The 27,158-nt window shown below is 31.2% G+C and overlaps 1 protein-coding gene across 1 annotated transcript in view; it reads left to right on the top strand.

The window, feature by feature from the left end:
* The window catches only part of LOC129231456 (N-acetylglucosamine-1-phosphotransferase subunit gamma-like), a 42,141-nt gene extending 29,533 nt beyond the window's left edge, over positions 1–12,608 (top strand). The window contains exons 7-8 of the mRNA XM_054865776.1: positions 927–1,064; positions 12,324–12,608. Coding sequence (XP_054721751.1) covers positions 927–1,064; positions 12,324–12,443 — 258 coding nt within the window. The 3' untranslated portion in view covers positions 12,444–12,608. The remainder of the gene's footprint in view (positions 1–926; positions 1,065–12,323) is intronic.
* The last annotated feature ends 14,550 nt before the right edge of the window (positions 12,609–27,158 follow it).

Here is a 27,158-nt window from a genome sequence, read left to right as displayed (position 1 = left end):
TTGTATAAGGTTTCAAAGACGAACTATTCTCAAAAGGGGTCCCACTTATCCCAACCAACCGTAATACAATAAAAGTTAGATTGTCTGTAAATTACAGGAAATGCCAAATTTTGAAAAAGTGAGGGTTTTAAAATTTCAGCTTATTTGAATGTAACAACTTGACTAGTATCACGAGTACAAAGACTGACCATTTTCATACAGGAGAACATAAATTACTTTTTTATTTTTGAATTCATCTATGACACTTTATGTCGATTCTTTCAAAAGTATTTCTCTTCAAATTTGCACCAATGTTTAAAAAAAATGGGGTTACAGAAGAATCTTGAATTTTCAAGTTCAAACAAAAATGACCCATCAAAAAAATAAATTGCAAAAAAGCATAAGGTTAAAATTTGCATTGACTTATGTAAAAAAAAAATTGTACGACATTTAACAAGCTTAAAGTAAGTTAGTACAAGCCTATGCACAATCAAAAACAGTGCTCTGAATTTAAGAGCTGATTAATAACTCCAAAAAAAAAAAAAAAAAAAAAAAAAAATCATCACAAAACAATTCTTTGCTTACTTAATATATTATTATGTGCTTATTATTATTATTTTTTTAAATCTATTAAAGGTGTGAATGGCGTGAAGTGCTCTTGGTCTTTTTTTTTTTTGAATGTGAACTCTGAAAAAAAATTCACAAATGAAAAAATAGGGGGTACTATTAAGTTGCCTTTTAGCATTGTAAAACTTTGTAGAACTTTTTTTTTTTTTTTAATCTCACTAATTTTATCAGGGGGGGGGGGAGATTTTCTCACCCACATTTCCCCCTATAATGGAAGCCCTGGTATGCACTTTTTTCTTTAAAGAGTTGTATAAAAATTTAAATGAACTAATATAGAGTAAATTATATTGTCTTCTTTTTACTCATTAATATTTCTTTAGGGATACAATGAAGGCTTGAGGAAAATATTTCAACAAGCAGGTCTGATTGAAGTAACAACTACTAAGCCACCTGAAAGTTCAACAAGTTCTGTATCATCAGATCTGCATTATTTTATTGATTTAAATTCATGCAATAAGGTACTGTATTTTTTTCCAGCATCTTTAAATTTTGTCTTCATGTATGAGGTAGTTAGAAACAAAATGATGTAAGTTTACAATTTCAAATTTTGAGTTAAACGTGCTGAAAGATAACCTCCTAGGTTGGCTTTCATTGAATTATTTTTCTAAATCATGCTGTATAGAAGCACCTACCAGGGATACTAGTACTACCTCTTGCTCCAAGACAGAGGAGAGGTTCCCCTACTATTTGTACTGGATATCTCCAAATTTTTAATTTTGCCATTTACATCCCTTTGCTTCTCACTGCCTCATATGTTCCAAAATATTTCTGAGCATCAGTTGTTTTGAAATATTTTATGAATCTTCCTTATTTAGAACAAAACATGTTCATAATGTTTACACAGTGGCATATCCTAGGGGTGATTTTGAAATATCCCCCCCCCCCAAAAAAAAAAAAAATAATGCAGAAATTTTCTTTTTTTGACCACAGGAAAAGAATAAAACTAACCATACCCCTTCCCCCAAAATTCTACCATATCCCTCTCCAAAAAAAATTTTTTTTGGCTAAGACATTGTATTTAAGGGTATGTTTTTCCAAAATTGCTAATGTATTTTGTAAAATACTTGAAAGAATAAAACTACTCATTTATCATTGTTAAGGAACAAAATGCTGAATCTACAAATGTATAACAATGTAGAGAACACACAACAATATGCAACAAAAATAATGTTTCTTTCTTTTTTTCTACCTTTTGTTCTAAACTCGCAGAGAAAAGGAAACATATTTATTTTTTGTAATACCTTTGAGGAAAATTAAAAATTTCTCGAATTATGTATGATTAAGCTATCATGTTGATTTCATAAACATGTGAAATTTTTCATCATTATTTTGTTTCACATTTGAAAATATAAAATTTTCTTATTTTTCTTAATGATTATTGAGGTTTAAAATTTTCAATTTTAATAGTGATTGAAACACTTTCATGATGCAATGGTAATTAAAAAGCAGTATTTCCTTCATGTTATTTTTTAAAAATATTCATTTAGACCAAAGCCAAGTGTTTTTGAAATGAAAACCAATTTGAACACACTTCAAAAGTTAACGAAAACTTTCATTCAAAATGTAACAAATTAATGATTATAAGTATTTGACAAAATTTAAAACTTCAAGAATTTTACCTAAGTAATAAATTGTATTTAAGCCAGAGCCGTGTCAAAGGGGAGGGTTTTAGTGGTTAAACCCCTCCTATTGAGAAAAAAATAGTAAACCAAAAGAAGAAAATGCATAGCTGACTTTTATAACTTTAATGCAAAAGTTTGTATACAGCACTTTAAAAAAAAAAAAACCTTTCTCTCTGAAGTTTTTTTGCAATTTGAGACTTAGAGCTTTACCAACTGGCATAATATTTTAAGAAAACTATGGTGAAAGAACCACTGATTTATCTACAAAAAGCATTAACAGCGTTAATATTGCTTAAGGAAGTTTTATGATGAATGTGGTATATGTTGCTGTTGGGTCATTCAATGGGAAATGAGCAAATCAGCTGTGGCTGACATTTCACAGATTCCAATGAAAACTTTTATTTAGGTAGATCATGCATATATATGAGGACATGCAAAGTATGGAAGTTTAAAAACTGTTTGTTGCTTTGTTATTGATATTAGAAGTTGATGCTTATGCTAAGCCTAAATTTTCAGAGTTCATGGCAGCTAGTTTGTGATTCAATAATTCCGTAAGTTATAAACGTACACTTCAAAAATAAATATTTCTACATTCTATAAACAAAATTCTATTAGGAAAGGAGAAAGTAAAATTTTTTCAAGCTTTTTTTTTTTTTGAATCTGAGATATTAACAAAGATTGAAAACATGCAAATTTTCTTCAGATTTCAAATCATTCTTCTAGCTCTTTTAATAAAAAAATAACAGCAAAAAGGATTCAGATTGAAAAACTATCTATAACTAACTATCTGCTCTTTTAGTAATTGTTTTTGAATTCCTTAGTGATGAAATCATACTTTAAAAAATCAAAATTTTCCAAATTTTTCGTTTTTTCCTCTATTTCAGATGTCTATTTGAACATTAGGGAATGCCCTTAATTAGCTCATTTTTTTTTACGTAACATATTGAAGTGTCTTTTAGATAATACTAAATTTTAATAATTGGAATCAGCGTATTTTTGTTACTAGAGTAACTTGAACTAAGACATAATTCCATTAGTTGCGGCTATTTATTATAAGTTGATCAAGACTTAACCATTTTTTTCGTGTTTCATTTTCTCAAAAGTATGTTTATGAAGTACTTGCTGAAATGTTTCCCTAATTATTGTGAAGTAAATAATAGTTCAATATGCATAATTAAATATAATTGTGTCACTGAAAGTTGAATTTTCCTCTCCACCCTAGAAAACTTATGTCCTCATGACTAAAAGAACATACTGAGTTTAAAGATTAAGAGAGAGGACAATCTCGTCTAATTCTCAATAGCATTTGAGATTGGGCTATGAGTTTGAGGAAATATGTTTTATCCATGGATAAGTATATATTTGATGAAATACACCCATTTATTTCAACCATCCTGCTGCAACATTCTTTGAAACAAAAGGATTCCTTCAGTAGCGAAACTCGTCTATTTTATTTATAGCTTTTTTTTTCCAGAATAAAAATTGTCAGTTGAACAACATTTGCCACACAATGAATCTAATTTTTAATGGAAAGCAGATCACTTTTCTTTCTACTATCAATGGCAAAACTGCATATTATGGCATATTGATAAAACTATCAAACTATTATCCGTCAGAACATGTATGCATACGACATACAATATTCCACTTATAACTGCAAGATATTTTCAACTTCTGCCTGCTACAATAAAAAAAAAGTTTTGCTTTTTTTCTGTCTCATGAGTAAATTATAAATCTTGAAAGTTAGGCTCAATAACAATTTATTAAAGTACCCATAGCTGTTTTGGAGATATGAAATTATCATCGTATCATCTAATTAACAATTGAACACCTAAATTCCTTGTCTCAGCTTTATCTCAATCATCAGTGAAAGGAGCATATGTTTGAAGAGAAAGAGTTTAGAGATCAGGCTTAAATCTAACATCAATAATTTCATTTGTTTTGTTACATATACATAGCAAATATTTGTGGCTAGGTAATGTTTTTTTTACTCATTGATTTTATGCATTGATATCTTTTCAGATAAGTGATTTTCTTATTAAGTTACTGAATCCACATGGACTGTCACTGTAGTACACATGACCCATCAAAGATGATGTTTGTCTGAAACTACTTGAAATATATTAATGAAAGTACTATAAATGTTTTCAACTGGATTTTCCTAAAAAAATGAGCCACAAATTTTTGCCAGGTTGAAAGATTTTTTTGTGGAGAGCAAAGAAAGAAAAAAAAAGAAAGCAACATTTTTTTTTTTTTTTTTTTTTTGATGCATGTTGAAAGTATTATTATTATTATTGCTCGAGGTATAAATTTTATCCACAAATTTGTTTTATAAAACTCACATTATAGCAGTACATTTTTAAAAATTAAAATAAATGTTAATAAAACGTACTTTTGCATCATTTAATCCTTTATCTAGCTCTTCGAATTCTTGTAATTTCACATAAAACCCAAAGAAAATGCTATTGCTCTGAATTTTATTTTAAGCTTAGAAATCGAAAACCAATTCCGAGTTTCTTCAGGCAAACAGTAGAAATACTGCTCTATATTCTTGCAGAATTTTAAAGTTGTCTGAATTTTCCCTCATTCAAAATTTTGTGTCTATGTGAAGGGGAAAATCATCATTTTACAAAATGTCACTAAGTTTAAAATTAATTTTGAAGACAAAGGAGTTAAAATGTAACTTCAAAAGTAAGATATTTCTTTTATGATACTTAGCATGTTACTGGGTATTAATTTCAGCAAAGCTAATACATTCCTTAAAGAATGAAACTAATAAATGAAATGCTTAATTATGAGAAAATTGAAATATTTTCCGTTTTTAAAACTCAGTTAAAAGTTAACTATAACAATTTTGAAAATTTACTCATATCAAATGAATTGCCCTACTCCATAGATTACAACAGTATATAACTTTTATGTTTTGATTAAATAGGTAATAAAATACAAGCCTTCAAAAATGCAACAGATGCTTTCAAAAATGCATTTATGAGAATGCTGTTCGATTTGACCAATTTTCAATCGCATGTATCTACTAAAATAGAAAATATTAAGCCAAAATATTTTAGACATTTTTTATATAGGCATAAAAGGAAACTGTATACCAAATTTCATAAAAATCTGTTATGTGGATACCACTTTTTTGAGAATTTTGCTCATTTCCTATGGAATGACCCTGTTGCAGCTATGAGGATGCATTGATTGTATTTGGTAATGTAATTTGCTTCTACAATAAGCTCTTTCTTGTTAAGTTTATAAATCATTATTTCAGAATATGGCTTCGAATATGCATGCTACATTATAAATGAATCTGTGGGCAGTTTTTAATACTAAATGCTGTATGCTGTATAGTAAACAGATTTGATTAAAAAAGAAACAAATATGGTTTGATTAAAAAGGAGATGCAAAATAAAGGAATACTGCAGTGATTTGAGCATCCAGAATTATTGTTCTGGGGAAGAACCTTACAGGTCTATAAAAGTCATGCTGGGATCGACAATTTAATGTAAAACGAAATTTTGTGGTGGATTGAATTCTTACCCCCTCCCCCAGATAAGGATGTAGAAGCTTTACCCCCCCCCCCCCTTTATGAAAATCTAGACACGGGCCTGATTTAAGCATATTAAAAGAAGATTTTCTAAATCACAATGTTCCCACCCGTAACTAAGGCAAAAGAAGGGTTGAAAAACTTTTAAATCTCACTTTTTCATATATATATATATATATATATATATATATATATATATATATATATATATATATATACATATATATATATATAATTTGTTTAATATTTGAAATTCTGATTGCTCAATTTATATTTACTTGGCTTTTTAGTTTTGCTGCGTTGCGCATCTATGGGCTCTTGGTGTGGTCTTTTCAATATTTTTCACTTTTATTATTATTATATATATATATATTATAACAGAAATAGAATAGCATAATTTAAGCTGAGGGAAGTCATAACTAAAACTTTCAATCATGACTACACAGTTCAATAGGCGCCAAAGACAGCCCTTTGAATCTTGTAGTTATTATAGTGGAAAAAAAAAAAATACAGCAATCAAAAGAAAGTTTAAATTTCAAAAATCCCCAAAACAGGGTTGGGTTTGAAGTCTAAAACAGGTTTTTGACATAAAATGTCAAAAACTGAAAAACCTGACGAAAATGTCATTATCACATGCGATCATTATTGACATTTTTTATAAACTCATAAGATTTTCTCATGCTGGAAAAGTGTTTAACTATAATTTATGCATCATATCAATCAAGTTAATTAAAAATTAAATTAATAAAATTTAAATAAAAAAGGTTTATAAATTTTTCTTTAAATTAATTTGTTTAAAAATAGTTATAGATATTAAAACTGTTGAATGAAGCTTTGGGGGGGGGGGGGGGCTCATTTTTTTCTATCTACCTTAGCTTGGTTACGGTGTTACAAATTGGACAGGATAATGGATAGTTCTATGCTCCTCTTGGGCTCTACTAACACCCCCTTTTGTTTAGCAGATTAGGTCAAATTCACCCTTTATATATGTGTTATGCACACATTAACTGTAAGTTATGGATAATGCCATTACAAAGTGAGCGCTGTGTAATTGAATCAGCCACTTTATTGAATCAATTCCTCAAAAACTAAACAAGATCCAGTTAGAACATTAAAGAATTGCTGAATATTTGAATCAAGCATGCCGCTTAAATGAATCAAGCGTATAATACTGACCATTTCCCGCAAGCGTGATGTATCTTTTTTTTCTTTGGCTTCATTTAGTAAAATTAGTTTTTTTTTCTTCTGTAAAAAGTGAAATGAAGGGGAGGCAGGGTGTTGTGCACTTTTTGGAATGGTTTTCTCAGGAAAAGCCCAACAAAACATCCTCTTATATTTTCTGTAACTGAATTTTTAGGTCTTCAATTTTGAAACATTTCCCAGGTAGAGCACCCGAGAGCTTCAATCCCCTCATCCCTTTCTAGTGTCCCAATATATATCTTAAACCGCATTTTCAGGATTTTAAATTAGAACATTCTCCGGAGGAGATCTGCCTATGACTCACCCTTAATTTGGCCAAATTTAGCCTAAAATGGCATGTTTCGCTAGTTGAATTTTCAAAAAAAAAAAATCCCGGTAGAGGACCTCCTTTATCTAACGACACCAAAGATAACTTTAAAATTTCGTTTTTGTAGCATCTATGTCGAAAGTTATCCGGTAACAGGTTTCAAACATTTCCCTCTCCTAATGTTACCAAACATTGCCTATTTATGCATTTTAGGTCTTTTGTCCGTCTTATAATTTCTGAGGAAGAGCACCCACCCTCTTCTCCAACGTCTTAACATATAGACTAACTGAAATTAAGGTTTTAAAGCTACAAACGTCAACAAATTTATCGTTCTCAAAAAACGCACTCAAAACGACAATCCTTCTCATTACATAAACAAATAATATGAAATGCATTTTTAGGACTTCAATTTTGAAAAATTTCCTCGCCATGCTGTTAAGAAAACTTTCTCTCTAACGTCACTTCCAAAGAAAACCTGCAATGGCGTCTTCAAAAGCTCAATTTCGAATATTTCCAGGTGGAGATCCCTAAATCCTCCCTTCTGACCATTTACAAAGATGACTTAATATTGCTTTTTAAAACTTAAATTCTGGAAATATTTCGGGTGAGAGTACCCCTCCCCCCCCCCCCGAAACCTCTTTTCCTAACGTCATCACAGAGACAACTTATTACGTCTTTTTTAGAAATTTCGATGGAACAACCTCTTTTGTCACCCTCTAACATCACTAAATAGATTTAAAACTATTTCTTAAAGAAAAGGCTGCAAACTGAGGAACTGCCCCGGGCGGCAGAAACTATCGCTACGCCACTGTCGACATGGCTTCTGTGCTCTCTGTTTTCTCATTGTAGTGTTAGCATCGAAGCATTAAGGTACCAATACCAAAGATTAAGGGTAGATTTATGACATTAAAAAAAGAATGCCCAAATTAATTATTACCTTGTTTTAACAATCAATAAGATATACATTTTTTGAAGAACATGTTAAAATCTTAATTTTGTAATTGCTCTTTCATTCTGTTTTGCGATAAAATTCTTTAAATAATCAGGGAATGGATATTTTGAACGAATAGTATACTTCTAATGATATCTTGTTTGACTAAAAATTTAATAAAGTTCTCTTAAATTGTATGTAGAATTCCACATTTAAAAAAAAAGAAAAACAGGCACACACAATTTTGCTTAACCCATAACAGGGGAGGTGGAAAAGTAGGATGTAACAGGGGACGTTAGGTCTCAGAGACCGCTCTAATTGCAAATTATTTAAAAAATCGTGTAATTATGATATATTCCTTCAATTTCCCACAGATGTTTTTTGAACTTTTATTAGCAAGGGGAAAAAATATTTTTTGAATTTTTAATCGAAATATACCTTTTCCAAGGAAATTTTGCTAGATTCTTAAGATTTATCGAAAAAATCGTATGCTGTAGTAAATAGTTATCTAATCGTAATAAAAACGAATCAATTATTTATTAATGATTTTATTTTAGTTCTTTAATATATACAGAACATTTTAGTACCAGAAAATTGGTTATATCACGTTAGGTGAAATTTTTGACAGCCCTAATTTTTAACTGTTAGTATTTCCCGTTGTATTTTGAGGAATAATTCAGCTTTCATTGTCCCTAGAACATCATTGTGTAACGTTTGTGAACATTTGGGACAACTCTCAACCTCATCTAGAATATTTTGCATCTCTTCCACATAACGCGGATAAGATTAAATGAACCTATATCCGCAGTTTCTAACGTCAAGAGCCATGTCTACTACTGCCAAAAATTGTAACACTGAAGGGCAGGTGCGGTCTCACAGACCGCTTCTAAGAATGCAATGAAATTTAAACCAGATGCAGTTGCCTAAAGATACTGATAAGCAAGGGGGGTGTTCAAGGTCACAAAACAAAAAGCTATTGGGGAAAAAACATTCAGTGGGACTGAAAATGAAATAGGAGTGATTGGATGAACTTTTGAGCGGTTTGTGACACCGCACCTCCCCTGTTAAGAGTTAAATGAATCAAAATTGGTTTAAACAAACATGATTTATATAAGTGACTGTGGGTACAAAAATTCATTTACTCTCACATCCGTTACTCTTTACATTGCTATGACTTCATGTGTTATAGAATTGTATTGATGATGGTACTCGGTTTTTTTTTTTTTGTACAGTGCTTCAAACATACTAGATCCTATACTTTTTCGAAATTTCTGTATATTTTTCGACCAAACTCATATATTTTTCCTTGTAATCTCCTATATATTTTGCTACCAAACTCCTATATATTTTTCCTTTTAAACTCCTATATATTTTTTTCTACTTGCTATGAGTCGTGCTTGCTAGTAAATTGTCGGAGATTAATATTGAATTTCTAGTCTTATGGTCTGCAATGTTCAAGAAACATCTGTTTTTTTTTTTTTTGTATTTTTTAAATTTCAATTTCTTTGATTGCTGCATTTTTCCAATTATATACATACACACACACAAACACACACACACACATATATATATATATATATATATGTATATATATGTATATATATATATATGTGTATATATGTATATATATATATGTATATATATATATATATATATATGTATATATATATATATATATGTATATATATATACATACATACATACATATATATATATATACATACAGGATGTTCCGTTTTAACTTGCAAGACCTTTATTTTTGCAGCCGTTAGTGCTAGATCCATACTTCCAATTGCAAAAATGTTTAAAATCAAATGCACGGTTAAAGTATTGAAAGTTTGAAGTGAAAATAAGAATGAGTCTGACTTTTTATATGGGCCCCAGGTCCCCTAAGTTATATTTAGGGAAATATTCTCCATTGAAAAATAATTTCAACACAAAAAGTTTGAAATTAGTATGACCAATATTCACCGAGATATGAAAAGCAGCGTTTTGTGACTTACACCACTTTACACTCGCCTTCAATAATACCTTTTGGGGGGAAATATATCGGTTAACAAGTGTTTAAAATTATATGTGGTGCATAGAGTGGTTTTTCAAATTGTTCGAGAAATTTCGTGGCGTGTTTTTTGCGTGTCATGGCATAACATTTGCATTTATTTTTGAATAGCAATGAAAAATATAAATTCTTTGTATTTTTTACTTTGACAACCTGTCATTCTTCTGAAAGGGCAATAAGTTCCTATTTCATCTTCTGCATGGTCTCTTAAAACTTTAAAATGGAATATATCCTTGAATTGTAGTTGCATAAATGTCAAGTTTTTTGTGTCAGTAATAGTTTTCAATGGAAAATATTTCCCCAGGGTGGCGACAGGAAATGTGAAAAAAAAAGTTCCCTGACTTTTCCCTGATTAAGTTCACGAAATTTTCCTGATTTACGTTACCAATGATAATGGTTTTCTTTCTTTGCTCTACTTGAAATCCATTGTGTGTTTGTATTAAATGCAGTATTTTGAACGTTTAAGTTGTGTTAAGTTGTTGAACTAAAGACATATTTTAAAAAGATGCTACTTTTTTAATAAAACGGTTTAAAAAAAACATATCAAGTCAATTTTTTTGGGAAAAAACCCCTACAAAACAGTATATTAAATTTTTCCACATGGAAAGATTATAGAAAATTAAAAAAAAAAAAAAATTCTTTACTTCCAGAAACCACTTAGCATAAGAACTTTAAGAAACTATTAAAATTACTCTTCAAAACATATGTGTATTTATGATAGAACTAAAAAGTAATTGAAATTATTTTGAACTAAGTTTTCAAACAGTATAATAATTGTTGCAAGAATAACAAGTAATAGTGAAAGAATAGAAATAATGTAGTTATTCTTATATAACTAATTGACGTATTTATGCAAAACAGATGAAACTATTTAACATCCATTCATAGGGAGCTTTTCTCTAACCAAGAACATAGGTTTTAATGAATGAATACAGCATTTTAACAATAAAAAAATAGATATTTACTTAAGTACACAAGTTAACTCTATTTCAAATTATTTCAGTATGTAACGAAAAAAAATCTTAGATCGCTTTTGTAACAAACAACTTTGAAATGCAAGAAAAAAAAAGCAATTAGTTAATTTCAAAATGTATAAAAGAAGAACACAACTTAGTTATAAAATTAAAGAATCACTTAAGTCTGAAGAAAAGAAAACCTTTATAATCTGCGGTGACAACAAATAGTATAACGGCAAAAAACAAAGTTTTTTTAATTGAAAGTTCAATTTTAGCAATTAAATTAAAAACGAGAAGAATAACTTTTAAGCTTTTATAGTATTAATTCAAAAACCAAAGATTTCTTCTTGAAATCGTGATTACAGTACGCTAATTACTTCGAGACAATGGAATAAAGGCAAAGGAGCTAAGGCATTAATGAAGGCTTCCTCTTTGCCTGTATGGTTGTTTATTTTACGTAGCATTGAAAACATAAAAGGAAATTTCAAGCTAGGTAAAATAAACAACCTAACAGACACAGAAGCAATCTTAGGATGTTCATCCTGTGATTAATAAGTAAGATTCAATATTTTGACGTTGAGGAAAAAAAGAAGCACAAATATGCAGAAGTGTATAATCGCACCTCATTAATTTTACTTTTTTTTTTGAACAGATAATTGGCGGAAAATGCGTAGGGAATTAAAGTACTTAATTTTGTAAAGCAAAAAAAAAATTTTTTTTTCTTCATAAAATCAATTTTCCCTGATTTTTTGTTATTTTTTTCAAAATTCCCTGATATTTCCCTGATTAATAAAGTTCCCTGACTTTTCCCTGATCTCCCTGATTTGTCGCCACCCTGTTCCCTAAATATAAGTTAGGGGACCTGGGGCATGTATAAAAAGTTACATATATTTTTTTGACTTATTTTTATTTTCACTTCAAACTTTCAATATCTTAATTCTACATCTGATTTTGAACACTTTTGCAGTTAGAAGTATACATCTAGGACTATAACGGTTGCGAAAATAAAGGTCTTGCAGGTTAAACCGGAACACCCTGTATATATATATGTGTGCATGTATTATACATATATAAAACCTGAATTATTTATTACAGGAATTTAAAAATCTACAGAATGAAATTTCTCAATTGAATCAGGAAATTGAAGCATTGAAATTGCTGATTGATATTAATAACATGCAAAATAGAACAAACAAGCCACAGAAGGTAACATAAATGAATTTATTTGTATGCAAAAGTGATATATTATATAATAAGTTGATTATAATTAAGTTTATAAATAAGTTATTCATTCATATTGTTTTATTGCTTTTTTTGATCTCTTGTAAAATTTTGTAACAGAGTTTGATACAAGCTTTATTGCAGTGTAAAATATTTCAAAATAAAATTATTTTGTGGTATTTTATGATAAAGATGCTGTGCAGTCTTTCCTTGAAGACATTTTTACTGATATTAAAATATATCATTCAATTATTGATGTTGAACACTTTGAATTTTTAAAACTTTTTTAGCCTGTTCAGCTCTAGGAACATACATGCCATGTGTTTAGAAACTCTTAGTTCTATTGCAGGAGATAGTTTAAAAGTTTAGGCTCACACTTATCTAATTTGCACTATGATACTGTTACAATTTCCTATTTTTTAAAAAATGTTAAAATGAGTTTCAATTTGACTAAATTGTTCTAGTTGATTGAACTTTTATCAAAAAAAAGTATTACAGTATCTGTTTCACTGTACCTGATTCAACGATTTTTTAAATTTGATGATACATTTTGCTGATCCAGCTTTGGCGGCATTGTAAAGACTGTTCTGTAATGGAATAAGGATTCAAGAAAGCTGACATCAAAAATTTACCAAAATAACAAAGGAAATGATTATGGTGTTCTTCACTGCAAATCAGCATTTTTTTTTTTTTTTTTTGACTGAAGTCAGAGGTATAAAAGCTCAAAGGTGTGATTTTTTAGTTCATTTTTAAAGTTACATGCTTTGTTAGTCATAAAAATAAACTTAAGTGAGAAAAGGAGACAAATAGGCTGTAGAGTTAATGAGTTCATGGTTTTGACAGCCATAGATGGATAGATTACCACCTGCATGCAATTTTAATCTTTCCTTTTCAACACAATGTTTTTTTCATTAAATTTGAAAATGTATGCCACTGATTAACTCCATAGTCCCTATCAATATTGCTGTTTTTTGAGAAAAAATTGGAAACAAATTAGAAAACAAACACATTACTTTAATGCCAAAAAACCTGTATGTGTAACAAAAACTAATCTATAGAAATTTTAAATTTGAGTTTCTTTCATGTTGTTTAATGCAAAATGTAATTATTCAAGAAGCTATGGTTCAATTTCTCTGTCAAATGTTTTGTTCAAAAAAAATTTTGCATATTCTAGACAAAGGATGTTAGAAAATACTATACTGAATCATTTTGAAAAAGTTTTTAGCAAAGATTTACGTTATGATAAAAAGTAAATATTTTGGTATTCTTACAGAGTTGATATTTTCAAACTCACAGAAAATTCAAATACTTTTTTTTCTTTATTTCTTTCTAGATTCTAATTTACCATAAGAATGTGTGCAGGCCATATCAATTCGAAAAAAAATTCCAAAAAAAAAAAAAAAAAAAGACTAAATATAAATGAAAATTTAACTTTAAGGTAATAGAATTTTTTAAAATAAATTTAGCACATTTTGTTCTGTTCCTAAAATTGAAGTCATTTACATTTTTTTAATTTTTGAATATTAAAAGGGGAATTAAAAAAGCATAGGAATCACTTTTTATAACTCTTGAAGAATTATTCATAACTTCTGCATTTGAAATATGAAATTAATTGCATTTTTGCCTGCATTCCGTGTTGATAATACACTCTCAAAGCACCATCAATTCCTTGATCATAATATGTTTTGTGTTTGTGTGTTATCTTCTGCTTATTTAAAGAATTCTCTTATTGATCTGACTACCTACAGGTGTGCGAGCTCTCAAAATTCCATGAATGTGTCATTCCCCTTTATTCATGTCATTCATTTACCTAGAGTAAATAAGAAGAATTCTGGGCAAACAGTAGCGTAACCTCAGGGAAAGAAAAGAACAGTTCCTTTGGAGTATACATAGTGAATATTTTAGGATATAGTTTGAAAATTGGTAACATTCAACCATGTAATGATCACAAAAATCCATGATTTTAACTCATAAATGAATCAAGTAATAATTCAATTCTAAACCCTGAAGATAATTCAATCTCTATAGGAAGCACACAGACATTAAAGAAAAACACTTAAAGCATATGGAAGAAGGACACTTCCCCCGTCACTTTCGGGGGAGTCACGTGACTCCCAGTTTCAGCAGAAAACAAAACTAAGCAACTTTTACTTGTAAATAACTTTTAAAATATCGCACTAGAATAGGAAATAAAATGTTTTCTGATGCATTTAGGTCTTTCAGAATGTATTAAAATAAAAAATGCTGTTATTGCCCATTACTGAATGAAATGTGTATTTCACATCATTTTGAATCACATAATGCAGAAATGTGTGCTACATAGATATAACTAATGATTTTTTTCAAGGCTCGAAAACATTCTCTCGCATTTTTAGATGAATAAAATTTATTTTGGGAATAGTGAAATACAGTGAAACTTTGATAACTCAATTACCCAGTAATTCAACATTTATTTTTCTTGTGGTTGGTCCAATGCTAACTTCAATGAGCCGAAACCTCTCTAACGACACACATTTGCAGGAACCCCCATAAGTCGGCATCCAGTTGCTATTATAGTTCACTTTTTGCTACCAAAATTCTTTCATATTGACCTTTTCTCAGAATTTTAAGCTGTGGTTTCTTGGACAGTCAATCCTTTTCTGGAAAGCTCTTACAGAGAATTCTATCTTTTAGCCAGAAGAGTCAGCCACCACACTCTGTGCTGTTCGTGCAATTGTAAAAGACTGCAAAAGGGTAGTATAAATGTGCTCAGGAAAGTCGTCTTAAGAAAGAAGGGACTATGACTTGTTTTTCAAACAAGTGTTAACAGGACTTTTTTTCTCTAACAGACCTGTCTGACAAGAAGTTTTTATCATTTTTCAAAAATTATGGATTTATTCATCACGGGATATTCAAATAATATTAGTGGTTTTATTATATACTTTTCAAAAAAGAGAATATGAAAAGAAATGAAAATTAATTTACTGGAATTAATTATCATAATGTGAATTTTAAGCATTAGTAGGTAAGTGATACAGAAACTCTTTAGGAATTTAAGTTATGGAACATCAGTAAGTGTTGACATCGGCTTAGGTCGACATATTTTCATGTTTCCTTGGGGTGTTGAGTTATTGGGGTTCCACTGTATACAATAACAATAAAGACCATAATAATGATTAATTGTTTAAAAAGAAAAATTTCTAAAGATGAAACTGCTGAGAAAAAATTACTCCATTTATTTTTTACATTTAGATTGTTAGGTATTTAAAAAAAACATTAATAAAAATAAAACCTTCAAATGAAAAAAAAATAGTATTTTTCCCTATTTTCAGCAATGCTAAATTTTTATTAAAAATGCAAAGCATGAAAATACACATTAGTAAATTTTTAAGGCATCTTTTAGCTTTTTATTGTGGGAAATTCTCTTGCAGAGGTGTGAAAAAATCTTGGATGCTCATAATCCGACAAATCCCGGGCTCTAAGTCACCAGGCAACTAAAATAAATATGACTCGTTAACTATTTTTCTCAGAACAAGATTCGTTCAGAAGCCATGTAACGGGAAATTTTCCTATAAAATGGGAGAAATAGTTTGTACAAATTTTAAACATTTTTTCCTAGTCCCTGCTAATGCTACAAATGCTAATATTAAACAGTTTTGTGGAGAATAATAGTATGATGTTCCAGTTGCAGTTTTAAAAACCTGTTTCCTTCTGAAGTTATATTTTTTATATATTTTGATAAAAAAATGAATTTTAAATTTAAAAAGATGAACAATATAAGTTACTTTTTTCTGTCTAAATTCAAGTCAATTTTAGATAAGTTGAATTTAATGTGAAAATTTAAAGTTATTTCCCTTATAATTAGACACATAAACCTTTACGTTTTATTTCAGCAACTTTCAAGATCAATGCAAGAAAAGAAATACAAGAAGAATACTGGCTTTAGGCTGGGCACGCACTAACATTGGCAAGATAATTTAAAATTTATAACACATTGAAATACTCAAATGAAAAATCTCAAAAACAACAGAGAGATTTTAATCCAAGTGTAAAAATCCACAAAATAGCTGTTGTAACACTTTAATAACTTCAACATTCATGGTTTAAATTGTTGTGTAATTGTAAATAGAAGAAAAAATGAAAAATTAGAGATGAAAAATGAGAACTTAGGTAATCAGGACGGTGAAGGTGTTCTTGTGTGAGGGTGCATATCAGCATCAGGATTTGGTAGTTTGGAATTTTTTGATGAAATAATGAACCATGCTGTTCATTTAAATATTTTTAAAAACAATTTTAAACTATTAGCTCAAAATTTGGTTATCGGAAACAGGTTTTTTTTTTTTATCAAGGTAACGATAAGAAGCACACGATTTTCAATATTTGCATCTGGTGCCTCAAAAATTGTCCTTAAGCTTGGAAATATCTCCTCAGTCACCAGATTTAAAATTAATGTAACATATTTAGAGATATCTGGAGGCTTATAAAAATACAGCATTGAAACCAAAAGCGAACTAGGAGCAGTTTGACTTGAGTGTGGTTGAACACTTACTCCGAAATTGCACAAAAAAAAAGGAAAAACAATGAAATCTATTCCCAGAAGTTTAAAAGCTGTTGTTGATACTGCATGATATTCTACTAAATAATAATTTCGTCAAAAGTTAAATCATTTACTAATATATAAATATTTTTTCAAAGTATATGAAGACTTTTGTGAGATAAAGTTTCGACACTTTTTGATAATTGATTTCTTAAAAATCAAGTTTTAATATGGTACTAAAAATTTTCCTGTAGCTTTGTTGAAAATAGATCATAGATCTTATAATTAAATACCTATTCCAAAATATTAATTTTAACCAATGGATAGGGGCATATTTCATTGAAAATCGTAAGTGTACGAACACTTTTGGAAGCTACTGTATAGCATTTTTATTGGAGAAAATTGAAATTCTACACATGAATGGCGAGATTGGACTCACAAAAGATTATAGATAGCCTGAAAGTTCCAAACCACAAATTACGAAAAATCCAAGAATCTAGATTTTCTCCAGAGTGCAATGCCTACAATTGGAAACGCGCTAATTTTGCCTCAACGTGTGATTATTTTTTCTTGCATTATTTACAACAATTACATTTTTAAAACAAGAAAATTAACTTAAATGAGCTACAGATATTTAGAAACGGAAGAGGTATGTTCAGTTACAATTTCAGAATCTAGCATGCAATTCAAAAATTTTCTAAATTTTAGCTTCCCCAATATGAAGCTTTTTGTGAAATATTCAAGGTTTATTATCAGCTCAGTGATAAATCAGAAAGTATTATCTATGTGAAAAATAAATAGAATTAGTACCTTTTTGAATTTAAGAAAAAATTTTGTTCAGTAAAACATTAGTTTGAAAATATAGATACTTGATGATTTTTGGTTTTTATTTTCCTTTTTTTTAGACTGGTTAGAACGAAATAAAAAAATATATATATAGTTCACTATTTTGCACATCATTATGGCTAAAATTAACAGCATAGTTCTAAGTGGAAATGGTATAAAACATTATATGAGTCAAGTGTCCCCACAGCTAGGGACACTTCACCCAACACTTTGGGAGACATGAGCCCCGTCATGAATGTAAGAAGATGTATAGATATTGAAATCAAAAATGCAAATCTAATGGTGTTTTTTGTATTAATAAGTGATACTTGAAGTGATTGCTTTACTTGTACAGAACGACAAGTAATCAAAATTACTTCCTTTAGAGATGTTCGAAAACACCAAATGCCAAATTTCTTCTTAACTTACATGTTCTAGAGGGGGAAGGAAATCATCTCCTACCTGTCCCTCTTCTCTTTAACACCAAAAAAGATTGACTAAGACTGTGTTTAAGACTTAAATTTCCAAAATTTTCCTCTGCCTCCAGTAGCCTAGCCAGAGGAGAGGCGAAGCCCCCCAAACCCTCCTTCAAATGCTGCTCTACTAGTTCAAGTCTGGCGTCCAATCTCAGATCTAAGAGTGAATGATCCTTTTCAGAGAGCAAAGAAAGCCTAAAATTGTGATTTAGGCTTTAATTACAGAAAATGTAATCCCCAGTCACCTCCCTAAAACCACCAAAAATGGAGTTTTCAAGACTTAAATTTCAAAAAATTTTGGTAGAAAATCAGACTTCTAATCCCCCTATCTCTCATCTAACTTAGCCAAATGTAGCTTTACAAAGTTTTAGCAGAGAGAAATCCGGCTTAAAATTGCATTATAAGCCTGAAAATTGAAAAATTTCCAGGGAGGCCCACCGAAGAATCTCTCCCTTTCTCTAACGTCATGAAACTTAGCCAAAAAGTGGATTTCATGTCTTCAATTGTGAACATAATTAGCCTACCCCCTTCCACTTAACAGTCTCTACATGTAATCTGAAATTGCTTCCTTATTAAAGTTTGCCTAAAATGCAATTTTAGGGCATCGATTTCAAAAAAATTTCATGGGAGGATCCTCGAACTTCACTATCAAAAATAGCTTGAAATACGCCTTTCAGATTTCAGTTTTGAAATTTTTTCAGAGATAAAACCCAAAAGACCTCTCTCCCACCTAATGTCCCCAGAACCATAAATATGCATGTATTGGTATTTTATTGTTAATTAATAAGCAATTTTCATAATCTTTAATATAAAAGTCTAATTAGCTATTTCATGAAAAATATTTATTGTGATAGTCTCTTTGAGGTAAGAACCTGGTCCCCCTCCAAAACAGAATCCTAGCTACGTTGCTAAGGTGGGCTCAACTTTCTAGATATACAGCCAGTTTCAGTTTCACAGAACCATCAAATGGTGTTTAGGACCATATTCAGTCAAATTGTATCTTTGTAGTGCATTATGAAAATGCAAAAACGTAATTTAGAACAACGTCATACCATGAAGTTTTGTGTTAAACTTAGGAAATCTTCGAGTGTGCCCTATGAAGTGGAAAGTGCCATTGAAATTCTTTATCAATATGTTTACCAGACATCCTGGTTTTCAGACTAAGTCTCGGTATCTTGGCCAGTTTACTTCACGTCCTGGTAAAAAATAAATTTTATCATAGATAACAAAAAAAGTTGAAAAGTAATTGTCTGTGAAGGACTATTTGGGGTAATTATTCTGGCATTTATTTTACTCTACTGTATGAAAAGTGAAAACAATAGACGAGGGATGGTCTAATGAAAAATATGAATATTGTCATCGTATCCTATCGTAGTCTTGCCAATCTCACCATAAAGAAGTTCTCTGGACTACTTCAATGTTGAATCTATGGTTAAAAGCTTGATTATGTATAAAATTTATATGGGTTTAGCAAGTGAGAATTTTTATCAGAAGAAAACCAAAAAAGACTTTGTAAAAAAAAAGCTCCAGTCAATGAAAAGTACCATGTAAATAGTATTATTTTTATTCCTCATTTAAAGTGTTTCTTTGCACTTAAGTAACTTATAAATATTCACATGTAAGAAATAAAAATATTTAAATTTATATACTTGAGTCATTTATTACTACCCCTAGTTTTGGTTCACATTTAAGAACCATTTATTCATAGCATTAAGAAACTACCCTCTAAAACACTCTAGAAACCAGACAAAGGTGTGTGTACCTGTGACTACCCACGATGGGGTGGGGGCATTCTGGTGTCTTGGTTGAACATTTCAGAAATCAGGCAAGCCTACTTATCAAGAGCACAAGTTTTTCAATGAAACAAATGACTTTTGAAAGGCTGAGAATATGTTTAAGAACTTAGGGCACTTCAAAAACAGACAAAAATGCTGAACATTCTAGGCTCATGTGAGAGCAGTCTTAACAATACGAACAGAAGATATGTACATGCTTTAACAGAGCAATTTCTATCACAGAATTTTTAATCTCAAAAGACATCCCTGTTGTTCCCCAACCTTCCTGTTCACCTAATCCAAGTCCTTGCGACTTCTTTAAATTTACTGAAATTGAAAAATGTCTTGAAAAGATATCATTTTTGGAAGTATATCCAAAAGAATGTGAGACATATAAGAGACCTGAACAATGTAAACCTTTCAGCGCTGCTACTAAGAATAGAGGAACAACTTCGCCGGTGTATGGCTGTTGAATGGAACTACTTTGAAGTGAATAATCTGAAAAAGAAAAAAGGCTTTCGTATAAAAAAAAAAGTCTCATTACTTTTTCTAGCACATCTCCATTACAAGGTCCGACAAATCCTGGCCTACAGGACCCGGAGACCAGTTCTTTCGAAACAAGAATTTTCTCAAAACCATATTACTTTTCTTAAAAACTGAGAAATAATTCGTCTAGCACCCCATTTTTTCCCCTTGATCCTACGATTTTCATATTTTTTTTGTCAGTCTCTGGGTGTGTATATATACAGTGAAGAACAATTCATTTGTTTCTCTTTTATGCGTTTTTATCATTTATACGTTTTTAAAATTGGTTCCTGCTGCAGAGTCCCATAGATATTAACGTTTACATATTATACGTTTCTTTCATTTACACTTTTCATACAGTCCCTTCAAAAACAAACAGTGCTTCACTGTATATATAAACATAATCCGAGTAACCAGAACCTGTTATTTTTCCTACCCCCTCCACAGTAGGGTCTGTCATAAAAATTAAATTTTTAAACTTTGCATACACATTTGGGATGAAACGTATTTGCACCCGAGAAATTTATTTCTAGTATTATTTTTGAAAAATATTTAGGTTAAACTACGAGGAAACAAGTTTAAAGGTTTGAAAAAAAAAGGTAATAAGTGGTCAATTTCCAAAATTTTTATGAAAATACAGGTGTTTAAAACTCGTTTTAAAACTATTCAAATGCTTCCTTTTAACTCTTTTCGCATGTTTTTGTGATTAACTACATTCCTTTAGTTTTAAGTGCGCGAATAAACCTTACATTTTCATGAAATTAACCAAAAATCTGTTTTTTAACCATTTTTTTTGTACATCGCACTTTTTCTTCTTTTTTAATCCAGTAATATGTTTTTCCACAATAAATATGCACTATGCAACTTTTTGTAGGAAATGCAAGTTTGCATGTCCAAGTGGTTGGTTTGCTTCCCAGATATGGAGTGTATAGGAGTTGGTTAAACCAACGTGCTAGGTGTATGAACCTGGTACTCAAGGAAATTTGCATTAAGGGTAGTATCAGGTTTATTGATGTGTGAAGTAAATGTAAACGCGATTGGATTGCTAGGGATGGCCTGCATCTGAGTTCTACAGAGTTCAAAATAATTAGTGGTTTGGTTTTAGAGGCTTCAGAATCAAAAAACTAAGTTGGAATGGGGGGCATGGTTTAAGGAGCAGAATTCGAAAGGGTACTAACTATTGGGATTTTAGTAGAAACGGAAATAGAGTGGCTAATACGGGAAAAGATTTTAACTGTTGGGATTCAAATAATCGCGCAGCATTAAATGAAAGTAAGATGGGCTTACTTAAGGTTTTTTATACAAATGTTCGTAGTATTAGGAACAAGATGGAAGAATTGAAAAGCATAATAATAGACGAGAGGTCAGATATTATTGGAGTTATACCGAGACATGTGCTACCGAGAATGATGCTGATTTATTATCTATGGCCGGGTATCATTTTAGACAAGATAGAGTAGGTAAAAGAGGTGGTGGGGTTTTATTTTATATCAGATACTTTAACTTGCAACGATTTGGTAATTAATGATAACCTAATGAGATTGATATCATTTGGCTGGAGTTTATGAGCAATAAGGGCAAAAAACTACGTTTAGAGAACATTTATAGGCCACCCAACTTAAGCCAGGATCAAGATAAACAGTTGTTTAGTATTATTAGTGACATTTCAAGCAAGGGGTCAGTCATCATAATGGGAGATTTTAATTTTCCAGGAATTGATTGGAATAATTTTTATCATAGTAATAGCAAAGAAGTGGAATTTTTGAAATTAATTGGCGACTGTTTCTTAGATCAAATTGTAACTCAGTGTACTCGACAGGACTCGATTTTGGATCTAGTTTTCTGCAACATGGAAGGTTCTGTTCAGGGGTTATGTGTAGGGGAAACACATTGGAGATAGTGATCACAACAGTATTAGGTTTGGGATTAAATTTGATATGCACAAAGTAGAGAATTTTAGGTTTGTGCCCAATTTCAGAAATACTGATTTTGTGGCACTCAGGCAGAGTTTGAAAGCAGTTTTTTCTTCTGGATTGGACAAAAGCGATGTGAATCTTCAGTGGGCAGAGTTTAAGGAAAATCTAGCGAAAACGGTTGGGGTTCATGTTCCCTTTAGGAGAAAGGGTGTCAACACTAAAATTTGGCTGATTAGTCCTGGCCCCACAATGTAGTCCCGTAAAAATTTTTAGGTCCAGAGATTTTCTCTTTAGAATCTTGATCTGTAGGTGTTCTAATGTGAGAATATCTTGGGTAGACATGTTGAATCCTGCGCGAAATAATTTTACAGGTCATCAAAGATAGCGGCCATTTTGGTTCACTTGCTCATTACGTTTTTCGCAACGTGCGTACCTATAAATTTATTTTTAGTTTTGAACTGAAATTTTTGGGCCTTAGAAAGTCAATTAATGTAATAGTTATGTCATAAAAACCGATCTAGCTGTTTCTTCAATTTTACGTGGAGATATCTCCGACATTTGTTGTTGAATATTCTAGTTACTAAAAAGTGTACAAAAATTAATAAATAATCCAAAATGCTCATTTTAAACTCCTGTTTATCACATACATGTTTCTTCAACAACACAATAAACGAAAAATACAAGATTAGTTACTTTTAAAAAAGGTTACGATCTGTTTTTGCATTGCATGTTATTGCACTACGACGAACGTCTGTATCATTTGATGCCGCAGCCACTCTTTTTGAGCAATTTTTATCAGCCCAGTCTATGTGTGGAAAAATTTGTAGATCTGCATCTTCTCTTGAGTTATTCTAATTAAGCTCTTCAATGATGTGTCTCAAATCTCCTATGAAAAGTATTGCAGATTGCTTCTTCATTAACTGTTAAACCACTAGCAATAGCTGAAAATGTAGCATTTTTGACATTTCTTCTATTTCCTTGCGTGCTAGTTACTGTAAATTTTCCTTATTTGATACTGAAGACCAGAATTTTTCTACCTGCATAGGTACTAGTGTTTTTCTGTCAATTACAGCAATGTTTGTTCTGCCCTTAGTTGATTCTCTTCTCATCTTTTCGAATTATTTCACAACATGCTGCAAATAACTATCGAACACAGAATGAAGTTCATGAAAAGAGCATACAGGAATGAATCCGTGCAGAACATTGATGATAACTTCGCAAAAAAGTTTTCTTTATTTGGCGGACTTGTGACATGAAATATATAACGAGGGCAGTTTTTATTGGGGATACTTTGCTAAATGAAAATGTTCTGGGAACAGATATTTCTGCAATCTAGCTTGGTAGGTGAATCACCACCGCCAGGGGCGTGTACGGGGGGGGGGGGGGAATAAGAGAAACCTGTTTGCCCGAGCCTGAGCCTGAAGGGGGCCTATTATTTTTAAAACTAGGGATGAAATATGTGCTTAAACAATATGGAAGGGCGCCCGAAACATTTGTGGGCATTTGTGATGGGCCCCAAATTTTCTGTGCACGCCCCTGACCATCACATAATGTGTTCGTTGGAAACAAGTCATGAGCTAAAATATTTTTAATGCATTCTCCCCTTTCTTTTGCTATTTCCATGTCTCTGTACCCTTGTTAAAGTTGATTCTTCCCCATTAGCTTAGAAGTGATATTTTATGAAGAACTGTGTGCCTCAAAGCATGGTAGGTTGACTTTGGAAAGTAAATCAGACAATTTTTGAAACAAAATGTATCCAGTCTAAACTGGCGGTACTGTTCTGATCAATGATTCATGATGCTGAGAAGGCGAATCTTGACACTACCATTCACAAGTTGTTTAGTGAGAAAGCTGTAAAGTTGCTCTGTTTCAGAAATATCATAGGGATTTACATGTTGATGGATAAAATCAACAAGTCTTTTGACATTTTCATCAAAATACTGGCTACGATTGCCTATAAAAATAAGGATGCGGGACACTCTCACAGTGATCCATTAAATGAGAACTAGTAAGACCACGAAACACATTGCATATCATTAAAATTTCATGATACTCTAAATGCCACTCGGCAACATACTTTTTCTCGTCTGCTCTGCAATTTCTCCAGCACTTTTCTGTGACCGTTGAATCGTTTGTTCCAATTTCATCTCTGGCTTCACAGCATTGAATTTTAACAACAAATTTACCTTGAATGAATTTTTCTTACAGGTAGGGACACTCATTTTCTAGCGCCCTTATCCTCTCTACGTACCATGTTTCATATAGTAAATAAATGATGCAATCAAATACACGAAAGACTGGAAACAGTAATTCAACAGTTTGAACGTATAATTTGTAATTTTCTTCGCGATTAGCAATAATCAAGTGTTTTACAAGTGATACCAGTGAACGAAACACTTCCCAACACTTGCACAGTTATGATTTGTCACTACATCCTTTAACTAAAACTCAATCTCTGTTTTCAAGCTTTCAATATTTGTGCGTAGCGATTGAATTATTATTTGACTTTTTTCCTCATCCATTGAGCCAAGAGCATCCTGAACCGTCTTTACTCGCTTAGCAGAACTTCTCTTGTAGTCTAAAATCAACATCTTATAATGATTTTCTCAAGATTATCAATGATTTTCTGCAGTCTTCACAGCCTCTTGTGAGCTAAAAGCAGCAGCAAGTACTTTTGGAGATAAATGACTAAAAAAAAACCAACAAAGGGTCATTCTTTCTTTTGGAAGCACAGAAAAGAATCCTTTCATTATACGTTGTTACGAGAAATAGTTTTGTTTCATTTATAAAAACCAATGCATTTTCATCTACATTGAGCATTAAGCATCAACTCTTTTATTTCTGAAAGAATAAATCCATGCCCAGCATTTAACAGAGGCTTTAATATTTCATTTGCCTTTTTAAACAGTTCAAATTTTGAGGATGGATGTTGCGCAGACTGTGTATTGGTTTCTCGCTCATACTTTCGAATATAAGAACTTATACAGTTTGGATGTGCATATGAATTCGCAGCAGAAACATTCATATCGCTGTTAAGATCTGCTACTCTGTCAAAAACTTCGTCTTGATTTGGACCTCCTTCAGTACTTTCTGATTTTTCTAAAATATTGTTTTCACTTTCAAAATAAGTTGTCTGTGCATTTTTTTCTACCATTTTTTTAACGTTTTTCCTCTCGTGTATTTCTTATAGAACTAGTTGCTGCAATGACACACTATATTTTCTTGCCGCGTTTTTCAATATTGCGTCTTTGCGTATTTCAGCAGCTTCCCGAACTCGTTTTTGGTCGAAGAACATAATTTTTCTCTTGATTCCTTTTGACAAACTACATATTCGTTTGTTAAAACTGTCTTCAAGATGTCTTCAATTGCCTACCAAAACTTTCTGAACTCAGTTTAGAAATATCAGCCATTGCTAAAATAGTTATTGTCACAGAAAAACATGAAACAAAAAGTTTTTGGAACTGTGGAACATTTTTACTCGAAAACAATTACTTTGACAGCAGACGATAAATAACCTTGAACAGCGTGGACCGAGGGGGGGGGGGGGAATCCCTATAGCCACTGGTTTTAACATGAATGCAAATTTTAATACAGTAGCTTATGCATATGAAAGGGCTGTTTTGATCAAAAAATCCCCTTCATAAGGTATTTTTGATCAAAAAATCCCCTTCATAAAGTATTTTTGATCAAAAAATCTCCTTCAGAAGGTATTTTCAATCAAAGAATCCCCTTCAGAATAATATTTTTGATCGAAAAAATCCATTCAGAAGGTTTTTTTTTATCAAAAAACCCCCCTTTAGAAGGTATTTTTGGCCAAAAAAACCCCCTACAGAAGATATTGCTGGCTACGCTGGTGACCTTGAAAAATATTGTTTCACACAAAAGGTTTTACACTTTAAAATCGTTTGGTTTTATTAAGAGTTATTAATTTTTGTACATTTTTAAGTAACCAGAATGTTAAACAAAAAACGTTAGAGATACCTCACGTAAAAATTGTAGAAAAAGCCAGAGCGGTTTTTATGACATAACTATTACATTAATTGACTTTCTAAGGCCCAAAAATTTCAGTTCAAAACTAAAAATAAATTTATAGGTACGCACGTTGCGAAAAACGTAATGAGCAAGTGAACCAAAATGGCCGCTATCTTTGATGACCTGTAAAATTATTTCGCGCAGGATTCAACATGTCTACCCAAGATATTCTCACATTAGAACACCTACAGATCAAGATTCTAAAGAGAAAATCTCTGGACCTAAAATTTTTTACGGGCATACATTGTGGGGCCTGGAATAGATGTGGTTCTCCAGGGGAAACTAAAGACGCTCTTAATTACAAGCCGCTTTTCATAGGCTTAAAGAAACTGGTCACAGTGCAGATAGGCTCCAATATTGTAAGGCAAGGCGTAAATTTAAGTATTTGGTACGGATTCAGAAAAGAGAGTTGGAACAAAGACTGGCACATAACATAAACAGGAATCCCAAGAGGTTTTTTGCATATGCTAATTCGGGGAAAGTTTGAAATAGTCATATTGGGCCACTGGTTGATGAGCACGGAAGTTTAATTCAGGACGATAGTGATATTGCCAATGTTCTTAACTATTTTTCGAGTGTTTTTAACGATAACTGTATCTCAACAGTTGAAACCAACAAGACGCAAGCTATATAGTACAGCTTGA

This window comes from Uloborus diversus, chromosome 10 (assembly GCF_026930045.1).
Source record: "Uloborus diversus isolate 005 chromosome 10, Udiv.v.3.1, whole genome shotgun sequence".
Taxonomy (NCBI): domain Eukaryota; kingdom Metazoa; phylum Arthropoda; class Arachnida; order Araneae; family Uloboridae; genus Uloborus; species Uloborus diversus.
The sequence above is the reverse complement of the archived record's forward strand: the minus strand, read 5'-3'. Positions and strand labels throughout refer to the sequence as shown.